Source organism: Gymnodraco acuticeps, unplaced genomic scaffold, assembly GCF_902827175.1.
Source record: "Gymnodraco acuticeps unplaced genomic scaffold, fGymAcu1.1, whole genome shotgun sequence".
Classification (NCBI taxonomy): Eukaryota; Metazoa; Chordata; class Actinopteri; order Perciformes; family Bathydraconidae; genus Gymnodraco; species Gymnodraco acuticeps.
Genome location: NW_022990023.1, coordinates 5,281,875 through 5,302,825, shown reverse-complemented (window position 1 = coordinate 5,302,825; position 20,951 = coordinate 5,281,875). Strand labels below are relative to the sequence as shown.

At 42.5% G+C, this 20,951-nt stretch overlaps 1 protein-coding gene across 5 annotated transcripts in view; it reads left to right on the top strand.

The window, feature by feature from the left end:
* LOC117544868 (myoferlin-like) overlaps positions 1 to 20,951 on the top strand; it is a 38,872-nt gene that overhangs the window by 11,177 nt on the left and 6,744 nt on the right. For 4 of the 5 annotated variants that reach the window (XM_034214351.1, XM_034214354.1, XM_034214353.1 and 1 more), the window contains exons 4-36: positions 6,087 to 6,195; positions 6,288 to 6,381; positions 6,455 to 6,606; positions 7,160 to 7,288; positions 7,421 to 7,483; positions 7,566 to 7,616; positions 7,706 to 7,736; positions 8,490 to 8,605; positions 8,727 to 8,853; positions 9,182 to 9,285; positions 9,364 to 9,432; positions 9,526 to 9,569; positions 10,444 to 10,526; positions 10,665 to 10,703; positions 11,027 to 11,151; positions 11,591 to 11,704; positions 11,809 to 11,986; positions 12,086 to 12,210; positions 12,358 to 12,467; positions 12,922 to 13,114; positions 13,209 to 13,364; positions 13,728 to 13,859; positions 13,946 to 14,109; positions 14,937 to 15,051; positions 15,798 to 15,900; positions 17,877 to 18,019; positions 18,657 to 18,827; positions 19,026 to 19,113; positions 19,200 to 19,277; positions 19,431 to 19,612; positions 19,857 to 20,015; positions 20,253 to 20,354; positions 20,444 to 20,605. In XM_034214351.1, the coding sequence (XP_034070242.1) occupies positions 6,087 to 6,195; positions 6,288 to 6,381; positions 6,455 to 6,606; positions 7,160 to 7,288; positions 7,421 to 7,483; positions 7,566 to 7,616; positions 7,706 to 7,736; positions 8,490 to 8,605; positions 8,727 to 8,853; positions 9,182 to 9,285; positions 9,364 to 9,432; positions 9,526 to 9,569; positions 10,444 to 10,526; positions 10,665 to 10,703; positions 11,027 to 11,151; positions 11,591 to 11,704; positions 11,809 to 11,986; positions 12,086 to 12,210; positions 12,358 to 12,467; positions 12,922 to 13,114; positions 13,209 to 13,364; positions 13,728 to 13,859; positions 13,946 to 14,109; positions 14,937 to 15,051; positions 15,798 to 15,900; positions 17,877 to 18,019; positions 18,657 to 18,827; positions 19,026 to 19,113; positions 19,200 to 19,277; positions 19,431 to 19,612; positions 19,857 to 20,015; positions 20,253 to 20,354; positions 20,444 to 20,605 (3,811 nt within the window). The remainder of the gene's footprint in view (positions 1 to 6,086; positions 6,196 to 6,287; positions 6,382 to 6,454; positions 6,607 to 7,159; positions 7,289 to 7,420; positions 7,484 to 7,565; positions 7,617 to 7,705; positions 7,737 to 8,489; positions 8,606 to 8,726; positions 8,854 to 9,181; positions 9,286 to 9,363; positions 9,433 to 9,525; positions 9,570 to 10,443; positions 10,527 to 10,664; positions 10,704 to 11,026; positions 11,152 to 11,590; positions 11,705 to 11,808; positions 11,987 to 12,085; positions 12,211 to 12,357; positions 12,468 to 12,921; positions 13,115 to 13,208; positions 13,365 to 13,727; positions 13,860 to 13,945; positions 14,110 to 14,936; positions 15,052 to 15,797; positions 15,901 to 17,876; positions 18,020 to 18,656; positions 18,828 to 19,025; positions 19,114 to 19,199; positions 19,278 to 19,430; positions 19,613 to 19,856; positions 20,016 to 20,252; positions 20,355 to 20,443; positions 20,606 to 20,951) is intronic. The other variant, XM_034214352.1, reaches the window with a different exon arrangement.

The following is a 20,951-nucleotide window of genomic DNA, read 5'->3' as shown; positions in this document are numbered from 1 at the left end:
CGCATTTAAAATCTGATGAACTCAGTGTGCATCTGGACCCGGTGACGACATTACCTATTGATGCAGCAACCACTGTAAGTTATATTCTTGTTTAATTAGACTTCTCTGTTTCATTTATTCGACTCTGTATAATTGTTATTGTAGCTTAAACGGCTAAATCGCTTTTGAGAGATTTTAAATCTCAGATCTGCTCAGGCGAAACCTGCTTCACAGGTCTCAGCACTCAAGCCTGCATTATTATAGGCAGGGCCAGTCCATTGATTGCGTGAAGTACAACCGCGTGACTCAGTAATTTACCTTAAAAAGCATTTAAATACCGCATTTAAAATCTGATGAACTCGGTGTGCATCTGGACCCGGTGACGACATTACCTATTGACGCAGCAACCACTGCAAGTTATATTCTTGTTTAATTAGACTTCTCTGTTTCATTTATTCGACTCTGTATAATTGTTATTGTAGCTTAAACGGCTAAATCGCTTTTGAGAGATTTTAAATCTCAGATCTGCTCAGGCGAAACCTGCTTCACAGGTCTCAGCACTCAAGCCTGCATTAATATAGGCAGGGCCAGTCTATTGATTGCGTGAAGTACAACCGCGTGACTCAGTAATTTTTTACCTTAAAAAGCATTTAAATACCGCATTTAAAATCTGATGAACTCAGTGTGCATCTGGACCCGGTGACGACATTACCTATTGACGCAGCAACCACTGCAAGTTATATTCTTGTTTAATTAGACTTCTCAGTTTCATTTATTCGACTCTGTATATTTGTTATTGTAGCTTAAAACGGCTAAATCGCTTTTGAGAGATTTTAAATCTCAGATCTGCTCAGGCGAAACCTGCTTCACAGGTCTCAGCACTCAAGCCTGCATTAATATAGGCAGGGCCAGTCTATTGATTGCGTGAAGTACAACCGCGTGACTCAGTAATTTTTTACCTTAAAAAGCATTTAAATACCGCATTTAAAATCTGATGAACTCAGTGTGCATCTGGACCCGGTGACGACATTACCTATTGACGCAGCAACCACTGCAAGTTATATTCTTGTTTAATTAGACTTCTCAGTTTCATTTATTCGACTCTGTATAATTGTTATTGTAGCTTAAACGGCTAAATCGCTTTTGAGAGACAGCACTCAAGCCTGCATTAATATAGGCAGGGCCAGTCTATTGATTGCGTGAAGTACAACCGCGTGACTCAGTAATTTTTTACCTTAAAAAGCATTTAAATACCGCATTTAAAATCTGATGAACTCAGTGTGCATCTGGACCCGGTGACGACATTACCTATTGACGCAGCAACCACTGTAAGTTATATTCTTGTTTAATTAGACTTCTCTGTTTCATTTATTCGACTCTGTATAATTGTTATTGTAGCTTAAACGGCTCAATCGCTTTTGAGAGATTTTAAATCTCAGATCTGCTCAGGCGAAACCTGCTTCACAGGTCTCAGCACTCAAGCCTGCATTAATATAGGCAGGGCCAGTCTATTGTCGCCCATCAGCTGTAGATAGTTAACTAATTAGAGGGGCGTGCCCCTACAGCTGTGAGAACTGAGCAATCAGGCGTCCATTTTAGGTAGCTCTTTCCTTGAGCGTCAGCTTCAGCGTCAGACAGCCGAAGACTGACAAAGACATTGGAGTCCTACGGGAGTAAGACTGACAAAGACATTGGAGTCCTACGGGAGTCCTACGGGAGTCCCTACGGGAGTCCTACGGGAGTCCTACGGGAGTCCTACGGGAGTCCTACGGGAGTCCTACGGGAGACGAGTCCTACGGGAGTCCTACGGGAGTCCTACGGGAGTCCTACGGGAGTCCTACGGGAGTCCTACGGGAGTCCTACGGGAGTCCTACGGGAGTCACGAGGGAGGCAAAGAGGAGGCAAATCCTACTCTGATTGAGCTGGTGTCTTATTTCTCTTTTCTTTAGTTTTCTAGCCCCTCATGCTATAATCATGTGTATTTTCTCCATTCCTGTTCATGTGTCTTCTCGCAATTATCATTGGCCCCGTGTATCTCCTAATCGATATAACCGGCCTGCTCTCGTCTATCCCACGTGCTCCACTGAGATCCAACATCTAGTTTCTGGTGGCCTGTGGAATTGCCAGTCAGCTGTTCCTAAGGCTGACTTCATCTCTGGCTACGCCTCCCTGCAGTCTCTGGATTTCCTTGCTCTCACTGAGACCTGGATTACTCCATCCAACACATCCACCCCAGCAGCTCTCTCCACTGCATATTCCTTCTCCCATACACCCAGACCCACTGGCAGAGGAGGTGGCACTGGTCTCCTGCTCTCTCCCAAATGGAGCTTTTCCCTCTTCAAGCTACCTAATTTCACTCCTTCCACCTTTGAATTCCATGCCGTCACAGTAACCCATCCTATACATTTAACCATTGTTGTTCTCTACCGTCCACCAGGCGCCTTGGGGGACTTCTTGGAGGAATTAGATAATCTCCTCTCACACATCCCTGAAACTGGCCCTCCCGCTGTACTTCTCGGAGACTTCAACCTCCAGACGGGGAAGATAGACGAACTAACATCTCTGTTAACCGCCTTTGCTTTCTCACTGTCTCCGTCCCCACCGACTCATAAAGCTGGCAATGTCCTTGATCTCATATTCTCAAGGAACTGCGCTACTTCTAACCTCTCTGTAAACCCGCTCCACACATCCGATCACTTCTTCATTTCATTCTCTCTACCCCTTTCCAAACATAACAAACGAATCTCTTCTCATCCTGCACTTGTCCGCCGTAACCTTCGCTCCCTCTCCCCCTCTACCTTTGCCTCGTCGGTGCTCTCAGCCCTCCCTTCCTCTGACTCGTTCCAACTCCTGCCACCAAACTCTGCTGCAGAAACTCTCCTCTCTACTCTCTCATCCTCTCTGGACTCTCTCTGTCCTCTCACATCTCGGCAGGCTCGTCAGTCCCCTCCTGCTCCCTGGCTAAATGATGCACTGCGTGCTAATAGAACCGTCCTTAGGGCAGCAGAGCGGAAACGGTGGAAATCCAAACACCGTGACGACCTCATAACCTATCAGGCTCTCCTCTCCTCTTTCTCTGCTTCGATCTCTCAGGGAAAAAGCACTTTCTTTCAAGATAAGATCCAATCTTCCTATTCCAATCCTAAAAAACTATTTTCCATCTTCTCCACCCTCTTGGACCCTCCAAAAGCCCCTCCCCCTCCTCACTTCTGTCAAGCGACTTTGTTACCCACTTTGAAAAAAAGGTTGATGATATTCGCTCTTCTTTTTCTGACTCACCTATACTCACCGCTGGGTCACCAGACCCTCCTTTCACCCACACACTGACCTCCTTTTCCCCTCTCTCTCCAAGTGAGGTTCTTACCCTCATTACTTCTGCCCGCCCTACCACCTGTCCTCTGGACCCTATCCCTTCAAACCTCCTTCAGACTATCGCTCCTGATATTCTACCGTTTCTCACCCATTTCATCAACACTTCTCTAACTTCTGGTCACTTTCCAAACAGTCTCAAGGAGGCAAGAGTAAACCCTCTCCTAAAGAAACCGACTCTCAACCCGTCTGATGTTATAAACTACAGGCCTGTCTCTCTCCTCCCGTTCCTGTCTAAATCACTTGAACGCGCTGTCTTTAAACAACTCTCCTGTTATCTCAATCAGAACAACCTTCTGGATCCGCACCAGTCTGGTTTCAAGGCAGGTCACTCCACAGAAACTGCTCTCACTGCACACTGCCAAAGCAGCATCCCTCTCCTCTGTCATCATCCTGTTGGACCTGTCTGCTGCATTCGACACGGTGAATCATCAGATCCTCCTTCGCACTCTCCAAAAACATGGAGTTTCAGGCTTTGCTCTTTCCCTCCTCACCTCATACCTGAAAGACCGTACCTACAGGGTGACATGGAGAGGGTCTGAGTCCGACCCTTGTCAATTAACTACAGGGGTCCCTCAGGGCTCTGTTCTTGGTCCCCTCCTCTTCTCCCTGTACACAAACTCGCTCGGATCAGTCATTAGCCCGCATGGTTTTTCTTACCACTGCTACGCTGACGACACCCAATTAATTCTGTCCTTTCCCCGCTCAGAGACCCAGGTTGTTGCACGCATCTCTGCTTGTCTAGCTGACATCTCTCAGTGGATGTCTGCTCATCACCTCAAGCTCAACCTTGACAAGACTGAGCTGCTCTACCTCCCGGGAAAAGATTGTCCCACTCTTGACCTAACAATCAACATCGGCACCTCAGTTGTTTCCCCGACTCAGACTGCAAGGAATCTGGGTGTGACCCTAGATAACAACCTGTCCTTCACTGCAAACATCGCTGCTACAACCCGTTGCTGCAAATACACGCTTTACAACATCAGGAAGATACGTCCACAGCTGACACAGAAAGCGACTCAGGCTCTCGTCATCTCACGCCTAGACTACTGCAACTCCCTCCTGGCTGGTCTACCTGCATGTGCCATCCAACCTCTGCAGCTCATCCAGAATGCAGCGGCTCGTCTGGTCTTCAACCTTCCTACATTTTCCCACACCACTCCGCTCCTCCGCTCCCTTCACTGGCTTCCGGTAACTGCTAGAATCCACTTCAAGACACTGGTACTTGCTTACCATGCTGCGAATGGATCTGGCCCTTCCTACATCCAGGACATGGTTAAACCGTACACCCCAGCGCGTGCACTACGCTCTGCATCAGCCAAACGACTCGCTGCGCCCTCGCTGCGAGGGGGACCCAAGTTCCCATCTGCAAAAACACGTGGGTTTGCTGTCCTGGCTCCAAGATGGTGGAATGAGCTCCCCATTGACATCAGGACGGCAGATAGCTTGCACATCTTCCGGCGCAAACTGAAAACTCATCTCTTTCGACTCCACTTCGAGCGATAGAACTATTAACGAAGCACTTTTATACTAATAAAGGACTGGCTTACCTAAAGCCAGTTGAGTAGCACTTGAAATGTTTGGCTCTATGAAACCTGATGTACTTATATGATTCTGTTTTCTTCAAGGTTGTGTCTTCCTGGTCGAATGTACTTATTGTAAGTCGCTTTGGACAAAAGCGTCAGCTAAATGCAATGTAATGTAATGTAACAATTGAGATTTCCCAAAAATATTCTCAGAGCTAATTAAATGCTGTTCACATATTTAGATGGATCATACAAATAAACACTCATTGGGCGGTGTTGTTTTTGGCTGCAGACCAAAACAGACGCAGCGATTAACCACAGCAACTACAAACAGTCTGAGGACAAGTTTTCATGACACTTCATCAGAAAGGCTACTATATTTGTACAGCAAGAGTTCAGTATTGGACAGTTCTCACAAAGACACTTTACCACATTAAGTTTCAGTATATATTATCTTTTTAAATATGGAGTTAACGGAGGAATGCATTACAGTTCAAACCTGAAGTCTGTCAGTGATTCACATCCTTTTCTTGACAACCGTTTGATTCATTAGATTATCTTCCACTTAAATGTTAATGATTATTCAATTTCTATTTATAATTAAAGTGTTTTGAGTAGGATAATGGATAATGTTTTTCTACCAGGAAGTCCCTGTGATTTTAAGCCGTCTTTTTCACAATACCCTAATATTATTTGATGACTGGTGAATAAAAAGTTGGATAGTTTGAACGTCTTAAAAATAAGTGCATTCAGCCATTAAGAAACAAACTAACAAGCAAGAATCCTGCAGATACATTTCACATAAATTAAGCCTTTGTTTGAACAAAAACAGTTGAGTTTTCAGTCTGTTCTGTTATAGCTAGTCTTTTAAAAGGAATAATTGGTTGATGTCAGTCCTCTTGTCACAGATGACTGACAGGTAGCTGGTGTTGACAGTACGCCGGCTCACGGGGTGCGTTTGTTTGTCAGAACAGGCAGGGTTTGTTAGCTTTGGGTGGTGACCTGAGTACAGCGTTTCATCTCTGTTCAGTATGTAACCTGATATCACGTATGTTGGCTGACTTGAACTGCAGCCATGAATTTTCCCGTGATGAATCAGGAAATCAGAAGTGCAGAATTGTCATCCAAGTCACATGTTATACGCATTTTATACTGAATTCTGACAGTGGATTCAAATTAAAAAATATTCCCCTGTTGTGTTTTTCCCAACAGATTCATTGGGTCAACCAAAATCGCTCTGAAAGATCTCTCATCAGGTCAAATGAGATCACTTCCATCCAAAAATGTTCCTCTGGTCAATGAAAGTGGACAGGGTATTGGTGTAAGTGCTTTATAAAAATATAAGAAACGGAAGAGCTTTTTTGTTATAAAGAAATGAATGTAATCACAGACGATCCAATCATTTCCTTCCAGGCTTCGATCGACCTTGTGATTGGCTACGATCCTCCAGCAAATTTTGCCCCAAACCCCAATGACTCTCAGGAAGGAGACTCCACAGTGGATGCTGGTATGTTATTCTTGGTCTAGTAAATGTTTACACTTAATTTGAGGAATGCCAAATCTTTTTTTCTACTAATAAGGTGGTGGTGGAGGGGATGAGACTCAACCTGATGGGGGCCAGGGTGGCTCAGCAGGGGGCCCCTCGTCCCCCGGTCAGTCCGTTAACATGCGACAGAAGATTGCCAGATCGCAAAATCGCCACCGACTGGTCAATAAACCTCAGGACTTCCAGGTCAGTTTCAACAAAGACCAATAAACGGTTTAACACGCAGATCAAGAAGAGAAGGGTGTGGGTGTTAGAAAACCCAACAATAAGCAAATTAATGCAAAATGTGTACATTTATCATAACTTTTTAGCATTATTAAAAGAAAAATACCGATTGCAAGAACAAAAATACAGTTTGACCCCTATACATGGATTTATTTTTCTTTAAACTCGCATTTAGGTGGTTTCAGGATACCATAACAGTCATTTTTGGGGAGTTTAGGTTTTCCCCAGGTTATGTATCTGTACTTCTACTATAAATGTACAATCTTTAAGACTCTAGACTTTGTTTTCTTAGGAGCTGTGTCTTGTTTTTTGGATCTCATGGCTTGTGATTTTTACAGGAATGTTGAAACAGACTTATTTTGTAATATTGTTACCTCTTTCTGCAAAAGGAATTTACAGTTATTTATTTAATTGAACATCTTTGAGATTATTCCTTTTGGTCAGAATCAGTTGCTCTAATGAGTTGTATTTTCATTTTCTCCACAATGATGATGTGATATTTTGTCTCCTTCAGATTCGCATAAGAATCATCGAAGCCCGTCAGCTGTCCGGTAACAACATCAAACCGGTGGTGAAGGTTAGCGTGTGCGATCAGACCCACAGGACGAGGATCAAGAGGGGAAACAACCCCTTCTTTGACGAGGTAATTTAAAAGGAAATAGAAAAGTGTTTGGCCTTGCAGTTATCACTTTTTCAAAGCTAGGTTGTTGACTCTAAATGTTTTATCTTTATCTGTGCTTATCTATATTAAAACTCATCACTTTTCTCATCACAGATGTTCTTCTACAATGTCCACATGCTACCATTGGATCTCTTTGATAAGCACATCAGCTTAAGGGTCAGTAAACATGGTGATTTTAAATTCCTAAAGATGTTTCGATATGTACAAAAATATAAAATGTGACTACTTTTCTCTTCAGGTCTATAACTCATATTCACTGAGGGCTGACAGTCTCATGGGAGAATTCAAGGTACCTGGTTTCCTTTCGTCTTACCATTTAAATGTTAATAAAATAATGCGGTTAATGTCTGGCTGATCTGGTTTTGTTCTCACACACAGCTGGATGTCGGTTATGTTTACGATGAACCAGGTGAGTTTGTCACAAACCACAGATTTGTGTGTCATTTACATTCGCTCAGAGGATGCTGTTGTCTGGCTTGTGGATGTCAGAATGTGAAAAGATAATCATCTCAGCTGGAAGTAAACCTATTGGTCGTGTGTGTGTATATCTGTCTCTCTGTCCAAAGCTTATTTGCATACCCCCAGGACCCATTAGCTTAGCATATTTTCTACACATTTATAACTTTATGGCCAAGAACCTACTGTGATTCACATTTTGAAAAACATATTTTATTGCCTAGTTCTTTCCGTCACTGACTCCTCACTCCTCTTAACCCACCAAAAGGGGCCTCAAGTAATCAACAATCGCTTAAGTTAGCAACAGACATTTGCGTCAATCTGCAGAGCTAAAAACAAGCCTCACGTAGTCAGTTGCAGTTCACATTTTGGCCTTTTTTGTTGCTTAAAAACGAACATCCAAAGAAGAGTTTGGTCTCGTTTTGAACCAGAGGAATCGGCAAATTGTAATTCCATACTTGATATGTTTTAAACCCCCAAAGGTGGTTATGATACAGGGTGATAAAGTTGTTATCTTTGCCACCATTTTGAGCTGAGAGGGACAATTGAGTGAGATTCAACTCTTCTTTGGGAGTTAGTCTTATTGAGTCCTTTTGTATAATGTTAATGTTAAGAGGGGAATATGTTTAGGATCAAGGTGTAAAGTGAAGGTGCTTTTCATCTACCTTCATGGGGTTAATCTGTGTGTGTGTGTGACCTGTTGCAGCGCACTGTGTTCTGAGGAAGTGGCTTCTGTTGAACGACCCAGATGACTCGAACTCGGGGTCTAAAGGTTACCTGAAAGTCAGCCTCTTCGTGGTCGGGGCTGGAGACGAGCCTCCGGTACGACTACAGCTCTCAGATGACTGAGTCGCTTCCTCTTTCCTCATGTAAATACAGTGGCCGTGCGTCCTTGTTCTGTTTCATGAACTCCTTTCTGTTCTTCCTATGTGACACGATGCAGGTGGAAAAGAGGGATTCAAATGACGATCAGGACGACATTGAGAGTAATCTGCTGCTGCCGGCTGGTGTGACTCTGCGATGGGCCACCCTGTCCCTGAAGGTGTTCAGAGCTGAGGATGTCCCCCAGAGTAAGACTTATTTCAGATTTGTGACAAAGCACTTCAAAATGAAGCGTTGTGGTTCCCGAACAAAAAACAAACACCTTTTGTCTAATTTTCCACACTTTTTCTTGTCAATTGATTTCATCTTGGAATATCCAAGTTTGTTTCCCGTAAATATACAAGTTGTATATTTTTTTCAAAAATATTAGGCTACAGTATTCCACTGGTTCTGCAATTTTTTTTTCGAACCTACAATGACCCTAATATACCTTTTTCATAGTAAACAAGATTCAACTATACTGTTAAAAAATAGTGATTTAATTTAGAAGTGTTTTCCAATGTTTTCTCATTTCAGTGGATGATGCATTCGTCCAGACCATGAAAGAGATATTTGGAGGAGATGAAAACAAGAAAAACCTGGTGGATCCTTTCTTAGAGGCTCGCTTTGCTGGACTAAAGGTTTCTGTCTCTTTTTAACTCGATACAACATTGATTTGTGTCACATGAGAGAAGCTAATGTGTCCTTTCTGTCTCCAGCTGTGCACCAAGATCATCGAGAAGAATGCAAACCCAGAGTGGAACCAAGTGCTGAACCTCCAAGTCAAGGTAACATGTTCTCCACCAAGCACAGAAATAAGAAAGTAATAGATTATGAATAGATGTTGGTTTATTTGAACCTGCTTCTTATGTTTTCTGTAGTTCCCCTCCATGTGTGAACGCGTCAAACTGACAGTATTTGATTGGTAAGTCAAACCATTTTTGTTTTCAAGATTGTAGCCCGTGTGATTTTTGTTCTTGGGGTTGAGAAAGTGCACCACAATATTTCTGCAGTGTGGTCAGCTGTGTATTTCCATGCAGCATTACCAACCACATAATAATAATAATAATAATAATATATTAATTTTATATAGCGCTTTTCTGGACCCAAAGACGCTTTACATTTGGGAGGGGGGGTATACAAACAAAACAAAAAACAGAGACAAAGCCAAAAAGAAACAAAACGCAACAGAAAAGCAGTCAGGAGGAAGTTGATTAAGAGAATAATGTCTGACTCAGTCTCTGCAGGCCGCTCCCTTCCCCTCAGTAAATGCTCTGGGATCCTGTTGGCTCATTTTCATTATTGTTCGCTTCTGAGCGGAGCGATAACTCGGGTCCAGGAAGGGTGAAGGGTACTAAGTGCAAGAGGAAATGTTAGAAAAACTCTGTGCCCCTGCAGAAAGTGTTGAAAAGTCGGATCCCAGAGCCAATAAACACATGTTGAAACCATTTTTTCTATTCCACATACTTCTTATATAGCTAGAGAAAAAGCAAGAGCATTGCAATACCCCTACATTGTGGATTGTGCATGTTCTTTAACATTTCATCACGAGTGCAGTTTAATATACAGTATATATGGGGGGTGTGTGGCGCAGTGGATAGAGCCTTGGTGTTGGGATCAGGGGTCAGGTTCAAACCCCACTGCAGTCAGCATGTCGTTGTGTCAAGCAGGAAGTGGGCAAGACACTTCACCCCAAAATTGCTCCTGTATTGAGTATGTATGTCGCTTTGGATAAAAAAGCGTCTAACAAATGACATGTAATGTATACATTAATATACATTTGCCGTGTGTGATTGCAGGGATCGTATAACAGGAAATGACGCAATCGGCACCACATACCTGAACCTGTCCAAGATAGCCTCTTCTGGTGGAGAGATAGAAGGTATGATATAAGGGTTTAAAATATAAATGAATGTTTGCTCGACGAATCGCCTCATTTGTCTGGGTCTTTTGTGAAAGATAATTGTAATTGTTTTAACATGTAAATGGTACTTGAATTGTCCTTTTTCTCCTGGAATAGAGGAACATGCGGGAAGTGGGGAAATACCGTCATACGAAGGTTCAACTGTGCTCTTTATTGTTCAGTGTTGCATGAGATGTAACGAGTTAAAGCATGTTGTGCGCGCTAATCTGCTGATTAAGTCAAAGTCTGTGCGTGCCGTGCACATTGCTACTGAGGCTGCGCCATGCTCTGTTTTAATGTTTGTAGAAAGATTTGTTTAACTGTGTTGTTGTCTGCCACCTGCTTACTAAGCGTCCACTTTTTCCAACCCAAACCTTTGCACCACCAACGTCTGGAATGCAGCCATACTAACATTAAAGCTTTGCTGAGCTTTAGCCTAATTATGAAGAGGTGCTAAGTCCATCTTCATGTCTCCTCAGCTAACACAGGGCAGTCTGAGGTGGGTTTCCTTCCCGTCTTCGGGCCGTGCTACGTCAACCTGTACGGCAGCCCGAGAGAGTTCAGCGGCTTACCAGACCCCTACGAGGATCTCAACTATGGAAAGGTAGGGAACATTTGACATTTTTAAGACTAGTATTCACAATTCTAACCTTTTCTCTAAGTATATCCATATCCCACAATCGAAAGGCACATTTTATACTTATTTAGGTCTTAATGTGTGCATATGTATAAATGTGTTTATTCGGGATTGTGGGAAACGGTATTTCGTACACACAAACTGAAAGATTGACAATAAAGTTGACTTTGACTTTGATCCTGCATCCCCTTTTCCTGTCCATCAAGGAGGTTATTTTTTTTAAGTTTAGCTTGTTTGTTCGCAGCATTAGGAAAATGGACTGTCTTAGTGGAATAGTTTAGCAAGGGCTAAAAAAAAACATAAAACTTTGAGGCAGATCAGAATCAAAGTGATGCAAAACAACTTGGTATAGGTCTGCACTGTCCATGTTCCATTCTAGTTGAAGTTGAAGAAAATGTCTTTGCAGGGCGAAGGAGTGGCGTACAGGGGCAGGATCCTGGTGGAGCTGTCCACTAAACTGGAGGAGAAAGCGGACAAAACGGTAGACAGCATCCACAGCGACGACATCCTGGTGGTGCAGGTACTGTGACTCTTCATCCTCTGCGTGATACCTGACAGAATGTTGTTGATTTAAAACCATTTTTAACTTCTCCTTCCCTTTTTCTGTTGTCTTCCCCTTATCAGAAGTACCAGCGGAGGAGGAAGTACAGTCTGTGCGCGGTCTTCCACAGCGCCTCCATGATACAGGAACCAGGAGAGCCAATCCAGTTTGAGGTCAGCATCGGTAACTACGGCAACAAATTGGACACCACCTGCAAACCGCTGGCCTCCACCACTCAGTATAGCTGTGCAGTGTTTGATGGTAAGTAAGGTAGCCATGTGATAAATTATCCTAAATGCATGTTAAATGTGCTGTCCTGGCAAGAGGATCTTTTTTAATTGGTGTGTTATTATCTCCAAGGTAACCACTACTATTACCTGCCCTGGGCGGACACTAAGCCGGTGGTTGTGGTTCTCTCTTTCTGGGAGGACGTCAGCCACCGCCTGGACGCTGTCAACATCATCCTCTACATCACTCACCGCCTGGTAACACTGCTTTATCCTCTGTCATCCACATTAGCCCGGAGTTATGATTTATTGTAGGCCATTATAGCATACTGTAGTGAACTAATGTTTGGGACGTGTGTGAACATGTGAGAGTGTAATCCTCAACTTATTCTGCTGTTGTTGCAGGAATCCAACCTGGAGCTGTTTAAAACCGCCATCCTGGCTAAAGTCTCCGACGACAAACTCGTAGAGGTGTGGCTGAAGTTGCTCAATCAGCTGATTGAAGACCTGGAAAGGTAAACAGTGGAATGGGTTTAAGACAAAGATCATGTCTGTTGTCTGTGGGTCATTTTAATGTTATGAAATGTCAGATGAGCCCAAGAGAGACAGAGAAAGGAAGTCAAAAAACAAATGAAACAATAAGGGTTTACTGGTTCATTACTTAGTATAACTTAGTAACTTAATATTGATTGCACCTTTTTGCTTAATTTAAATGTATTTAAATGATGTTATTTCTGTATGTAGTGCCTGAAAAAGCTTTGGCTTAATTGAAGCTAATGTTGTTCCTTGGCTGTTCTGAATTTGAAACCTCAAGTTGATTGCATACATTGTAAGTCACTAAATGACATGTAATGTGTACACTCAGTCTGTGTCTTATTTCAACTAATATTAAATATAAATGACAATAATGGGACTTAATTCATAACTAGGACAAATATTTTTCCCATTTTTGTCTCTGCTCTCCTCCAGTCTCACGACACCGGAGCTAGAGGGCCGCTCCAACCTGACCTCTCTGGACTTCCAAATCAAGAAGCTGCGCGACAGCACTTTGAAAACAATCAAGAAGGGAGCCAGATGCATGTTGGAGGAGGCGAGGGAGATCGCTGACACTCTGCCTGACTTAGTGTCCTGGGCGGGAAAACTCCAACAGCTGGCTGATGAGGTAAACTGAGACTTTAGACAAAGGGAGACCTCAAATCAAATTTCTCAAATGTGCCTTTCATTGACTCTGCATTTGTTCACGTGTTCTCGTCCAGCCTCAGAACAGCATGCCGGATGTGATCATCTGGATGTTACGGGGGGAGAAGAGAGTGGCTTACAGCCGAATGCCCGCTCACCAATTCCTCTACTCCACATACAGTGAGCAGGCTTGCGGGCAGCACTGTGGAAAAACAAAGACCGTCTTCTTGAAGGTACACATCTACAGACCAAAAAAGTCGAACTGGATGTAGTAATACATTCTATTAGATTGTGTCTGAACAGATTTAAGTGTCTGTCGGCTAAATAAATAATTTGAAACCTAAGGGTATCAGAAATACTTTATTGATCCCCAGGAATAAATTGGAATAGAATACTAGTCAAACTGTACAGTCAAAAATAATTGAATGCTGTTGAATTATTGTACACAATTGTTGTACTGCTAAGTTATTAAAGCAAAGTTAAATATATTTACAAGTAGTTGGGTTATAGTTGCATCTGCCGACTAAAAGGCTCTGCACTAGAATTATTTTCTCTGAAATCATAATTTGATTGATTTTCTTGTTTGTTTCCTTCAGTATCCCATGGACAAGAACAAGGGGCTGAAGGTGCCAGTTCAGATCCGGGTGAACATGTGGCTCGGTCTCTCTGCGCACGAGAAGAAGTTCAACTCCTTCTCTGAGGGAACCTTCAGCGTGTTTGCAGAGCTGGTAAATCCCTGCTAAATTAAAAGTAATTGTGTATTTCAGCCGTCTGTCAGCTTCTAAAACTAAGCATGTCCGTGTTTGCCTTGCAGTATGAGAACCAGGCGGCGGTGTTTGGGAATTGGGGGACCACGGGACTAGTGGGGCGATACAAGTTCTCAGACGTTACGGGCAAACTGAAGCTGAAACAAGAACACTTCATGCCCCAGAGAGGATGGGAGTGGGAAGACGACTGGTTCATCGACCCAGAGAAAGCGTGAGTATCACTGTAGACATCTATCTTTCTGTGAAATACCAAGACAAACAGACCAAGGGAATACCTTGTGATTTGTTCTTTCAGAATACCATCTAGTTACATATAGGGGGAGTTAATCTTAATGTAATTGAAGTTGCACTGCTGATTATAGTGGTTGAATGTGTCTTTCCACTGAAGGCACACATTAGGTGGACCTAACTGGAGGAAGTGGGTCTGCTCTGTTTACATTCCTCCCATGCATTAGACCATGATGTAATGTCAAAGCCTGTGCCAGGAAGCTATTTACACCTTATCTACAAATCTCCAATCTTGGCTTAGATTTATATTTATAATTGTTTATTTTTCCATGCTAACGTCATAAGTACATTTCTGTGATCAAGTACCTCACAAGCACTGACTGTTGTATTTCCGCGATGTACAGATATGTGTCAATAAAGGAAAAAGGCTGAATAAAACTAATGCAGATTAATTCATAAAACGCATTAGAAGAGATCTTGTTTTATTTTATCTAACAGTTTGCAGTCATCTGCTTTATCATAAGTGCACTACTACAATATATGGACAGTAACAAGAGGAATGCACACTTTTAAAACTTCAATTTCATGTGTGGCCAACAGTTGGGTTACTCCCAACTTGTAAACACAGTCTCTGTCAGAACCTATGGTCAGAACATGCAAACCCTTTCTTTCTCAGGCTGCACTTCACTTTGCAAAATTTGAGGTTGCATTGGTGTCTTTTCTGGCGCTGCCATGAGAGGGTGCCATAGTTCACACATATGTCCGTTTGTAAAGGATGGTACAGTACTTATGTCTGCCTTTGTGTTTCAGTCTCCTAACAGAGGCAGATGCAGGACACACTGATTTCATGGACGAGGTGTTTCAGAATGAGACTCGCTTCCCCGGTAGAGAGTGGAAGGAAGCCTCGGAGCCCTTCACAGATGTGGTGAGAACAACATGCTCACATGCAAATAGTGTTCAGGGAGGCTTAAAATATAACACAAGCACAGTTCATGTTACCCCTTCCCTGTGACACACAACTACAGAAACCCGTAGAGGCAAGAGGGGAGAACTAACATTTCTAAATCTGATCCAAATAGTGTTCAGGACTTAAAGGTGGGGTAGGTAATCTACTTCAGGAACACTTTTTGTTATATTCCATGGAATGCTCTTAACATCCCGATAGCAATGAATGCATGAAATGCTTTGACAATAAATACATAAAAAAATGTCATCTGTGGAAGCCGTGGCGCTGTAAAAAGCACGACCAATCATCTGAGCCGGCCCGGCTAAAATAACTGGATGGCCTACCTGCCTGTCAGCCTTCTGTGTGTTGGAGGAGGGGCTCTGTAAGGAAGTCTGTTCCGGTTGTGTACTTTCAAATTCTAGTTTACACGAGCTGGTTTCTCCATTCGTATCTACCCTACCTTTTAAGGGGCGGTGGAAATAAAATAAGGTTTTGCTTTTCCCTAAAAAGATTTTCTTCTGTAAATGGATAGAAAGAAGTTTAGCCAGGTAAAAAAATGTTACTTGGGAAATCCTGAAAAATAACGATCTTGGAACATTTTACATGGTATCGGACAGACTTCTTTTACCCCCAAGAAGAGTAATATCTGACCTTTTGTAGGTCGGCCAAAACACATGAAGAATATGACCAAACGATCAAATGAGCTGAGGTTTTTTGTTGCACAGAATGGAGAGAAGAGCCGTAACCCCGGAGAGTTCGACTGTCCTACAGGTTGGACGTGGGAGGACGAGTGGTCTGTGGACGACAACAGAGCCGTGGATGATCAAGGTGCAAACATTTATCTTAACCCTTTAACTGCTGGACCAAGAAAAAAGCTATGGAAAAATTCTTTGTTTTTATGAGCCTCTACCAAATGGTCGAGCTGGCCTTCTATGGTAAAAGTACATTTTCAACAATCATCATATACAGTACAGTATTTGTATGCATCAAACTCAAATAAAACACAAACTCAAATACATTTGTTTCTTTTATGGAAAATGGGCAATATATACAACCAGATATATTCATAAAAGACAATAAATTATAATTGTAAAAAAAATAAAATGGAAAAAAGTAATGTAAAGTGTTTTTCATGATAAAAAAAGACTTGCTCATCTTACTGCTGAATTGGCCTAACAGGAAACCACTGGCCTAACAGCAAATGTCTATATCCTGTGTTGGCCTAACTTGCTCATCTGTGTGCAATTTTGGGCTGAATGCCATGCATGAAAGGTGCTATATAAATTATTATCACTCTTTCACTCTGAGACTCATAAGGCAGTACTAGATTTAGTAATATTACCATGAATCTAGCCATTTATTTACCATATTTTATTGGAAAACATCTCTGAAACTCTGAAAAAGTCATATTGCTAGCTTACCATAAAAGGCCAATTCGACCGATTGGTTGAGCATATTTTCCAAAAAATAATTACACCCTTGTTAAAACTTTTTTTGTGCATCAAGTTATCTAAATATGTTCAGTCAGTGCCCTGCCACTAACATATGTCAAAAAGGATATGATTACCTTACAAAAGTTGACCAAAAAGAGTGATTTTTAGCATTGCCAACTTTCTCAGTTGAAGCTAGCTGAAGGGCATTCTGTTTGAACCACAGTGACATCTAGAGGTTGTTTTGTGCATAACATGTCAACCAAAGGGTAGAGCTGGCTGAATCAGATGGAGTTCAACTTTTTTTTTTCAACAAGATATCAAGACGCAAAATGTGCTCTACCAAATGGTGGTGCTGGCAGTTAAAGGGTTAAAGGGCCCATGTAATGCTTTTCCGGTTATCACCCGTCCCCTTGTGTGTTATGAAGGTTTGTCTGCATGTAAACGGTCTGCAAAGTCACAAACCCTCAAAGTACACCCTGTAGCGAGTAAAACTCTAACACAGAAAAGACCTGTCTATGCTGCCCCAGAACGCCTCGTTGGAGATTTCTCTTTTTCCATTGTATTCTTCCTGGGTACAGTGACGTGCCCATGCCGAAATGGACCCATTGGTCCAAATGGACCAATCCGTGGAGCCGTTGCGTTCCTCACACACACTCAATCTTTTCTCCGCTGCAGCTCCGCCGATTTCTCCTCCCTGAGACGGTGGGACGCGGCGAGGCTGTGAGTCGGTGTGTGAGCACACACACTAACTCCCAGCCAGGCTGCGTGTGTGTGTGTGTGTTCGCGCTGGTTTCGCTGTGTCTCGCAGACGGCCACTGGGCTCATAGGGGGGGGGGGGCAGGAGCTCTAACAAGCCGTTTAGGACAGAGAGTGAATACACATACTATACAGAGATGCTGTATGAGAAACCAATGTGAGTTTGGACAATTGCATGATATAAATCTATTTTAGTAGACCTCAACAATGGAATTATAATCAGTAGAAATGGCCATGACATGGGACTTTTAAATCCTAACTTGATAGATAAGACTTTATTTATCCCGAAGGCAATTGCTGTGCCAGTTACAAAATATAATAAACACAGCAGCATAATAGTAAAACTGCACACACAAATTTCAGTAAAAAGAGCACTTAAATTGTGTTCTTTCAGCTGTTTAGAGTCATACAGTCATTCACACAGGCAGCATTGGCTCAAAACGACTACATTGTGATGCATGTTTTTATAAATGTTTCCTTTTTTCCCAGGGCTCTGACTTACTCCTTGCTAGCTCATACTGATAATCATAAAATTGAACTCACCTGGTGAAATGTAAACCATGTGTTCTTGTTTCGAAACAATAATGAATCCATTTGGTTGTGTGCGCTCCACAGGATGGGAGTATGGAGTCACTATTCCCCCAGCTGACCAGCCTAAGTCCTGGGTCTCTGCGGAGAAAGTTTACCACGTCCACCGCAGGAGACGACTTTTCCGACCTCGCAAGAGAGAAGCGCATCCTGCAGGAGGCCCTGTGCAGGTCAGCATAGGACAGTGCTTTGCATCTAATTGTTCGGAAAATATCACTCGTCACCGGCTTGACTTTCAGTAATCAGGATACATGTATTTATTATCCTCTCAAGAATGGAAGTAGTCATCACACACAGAGCATTTGGTACAACTAGTTCCTGAACAGTGTCCTTCACATGCTGATATATAAGTGTTACAGTCACAAGATGGAGGAATACCGGTTCAAAGCAGTATTCTATGCTTAGTTCAGATTAGCTAAGGCCCGCGTAGGCAATAAACATGCCAGTCATATGTCATCTCCATAGAGGCTGAATCATCATGTTAATCACATAGCTATCGTATGTCTAGAACAGTCCTGACGCTCTTCTATGTAATGATACATCCTGTTACGTACGCAGCTACGTAGGGCCTTTGTCATCATGTGCTGCTCTGATATTGGAAGAGTACATTCAGTATTTTCTCAACATTAATGTAGCATCATTTATTAAAGGAAGCTAATTGTGCACATTCTGATCATGTGACAAAGATGGATTGAGACTAATATCCAAGTGTCTTTTTTTCCATACTTTCTAATGCAAAAAAAAAAAGCATTGCTAATGATTGCAGTCAGATTTACAATAAAAACCGCTGTTTGTCTGTGCTCACAGAAGAGGGACCAAGGTGACCCTGAGGGCTGGGAATTCTCCTCTCTGATTGGCTGGAAGTTCCACAGGAACGAGCGTTCCTCCGATACCTTCCGGCGAAGGCGCTGGAGGCGGAAAATGGGACCAGAGGACCGTCTGGGAGCGTCCGCCATCTTCCAACTGGAGGGGGCACTAGTGAGTAAAAGGATAATAAATGTTTTATTCTGATTTGGAGATCTTTCACAAAGGTCGTTTGAATATGCCACTAATATCAGAAGGAACACAGTAGCCATCCACATGAGTCAGAGAGAACTAGTTTGCATAAAAACATGAACCGGATCTGAGTCAACAAATATTTACCTATGTATTAAATAACTTTTGCTTTCTCTGCAGGGCGTGGATACCGAGGAAAAGGACTCCAAGTCAGACGGCACCAAGCTGTTTGGTGCTAACACGCCCACTGTGTCCTGCTGCTTTGACAGTGAGCTTTGCATATAATATCACATATGAATAATCATGCACAAACAAACATGTAAATATATTCAACTGAATGTTTTGTTCCCGCAGAGTCACACTTGTACCATCTCCGTGTCTACGTCTATCAGGCTCAGAACTTGGCATCTATGGACAAAGATAGTTTTTCTGGTAAAATCCTACTTTAAATTTGATTAAATTATGACTTTCCAATATGGATTTAAAGTGCTAAATCAATAATAAGATGAGTCTTAATGCAAAAATAGCTGCTAATGATGGATGTGAAAGGTGACTCTTTAACCATGCATGTTTTTTCCTTTGCAGATCCGTATGCACACGTCTCCTTCCTGCACTTCAGTAAGACAACAGAGAAGCTGAAGGCAACCCTGAACCCGACCTGGGACCAGACTCTGATCTTCAGCGATGTGGAGATTTACGGAGACCCGCAGAACATCACTCAGTGCCCCCCCGATGTGGTTCTGGAGTTCTACGACAACGACCAAGTGGTAAGTTGTTTTATAAATACATTGTTAATGCGAGTGATTTTTCTAGAAAAGGCGACGTTCAAATTAAATTCACAGTGGTGAACAATTGGTTCCTATTGTCCAACACATGTCAATGCAGCATACGTCTAACTGTGGATAATTACAGATAATTGCTATCGGGGAAAACAAAGTGAGACTTATTTCGCCATAGAAACTATAATGTGTGAAAACAAATAAGCACTTTGACATGTGATGTTCTCCACAGGGGAAAGATGAGCTGCTCGGACGCAGTGTTTGCACTCCGATGGTGAAGCTGAACGCCAGCATCGACCAGACTCCCAGACTGCTGTGGTACCCCATCATCCAGAAAGGTCAAAAGGCAGGCGAGGCCCTGCTGGCTGCAGAACTCATCCTTAAAGACAAGGTTTGTCCAGAAAGTTGTGGAGAAATTACAACTTTACCGTATTTAAAACACAACTGTGTGTAGGATTGTTGTTTGACATTAAAGTAGAGTTAAAAAAAGGTTTTTAAGTGTTGAAATTATCTGTTTCTGCTATAATTGGTCAGATCTCCTTGGTAAAATAGATATATGATGCCAATGGGATAATCCTGCTTAAGAAAGGCTTTACACAAAAAATAATCCACACTCTTCTGTCTTTAGTCGGGCGAGTCAGACCTTCCTCTGCTTCCCTCAAAAAGATCGGAGAACATCTACATGGTTCCTCAGGGCATCCGGCCCGTGGTGCAGCTCACGGCTGTCGAGGTAACACACAACCTTTAGACAGTCACTCTGAGCTGAGGTACATCATTAGACTAAAATCTTACATTACTTATGTGTGTCTCTGTGTTTAGATCCTGGTATGGGGCCTGAGGAACATGAAGTCGTACCAGCTGGCCTCCATTTCCTCCCCCAGCCTGGTGGTGGAGTGCGGGGGGGAGAGGGTGGAGTCGGTCGTCATCAAGAACATGAAGAAGAGCCCCAACTTCCCGGGATCTGTCCTCTTCATCAAAGTGGTAATTGCACGTTTTAAGCATTTTTGGTCATTCCTGGGATCACATTATGAATCAGAAATATTTTGGCTGAATTTTCATGAAGTTTTCAAACTGTCCCGTGCCTTTTTCATAATACTATTTTTTATTTTTTCGAACATTCCTCAACATTAGACATATGGCCGATTACAAAAATAATGCTAAAAAATTTAATAAAAAGTGTCCAGTTACTAGAAATCAGTTTAAAGTGCAGACCAAGAATATAATTACATTTGCAAATTAACAAATTCAACAAAAATACAATAAAAGCACATCCCCAACAGAGCAGAGTACAGCTTACAATTCTCCAAATAGATTAACCATATACAAT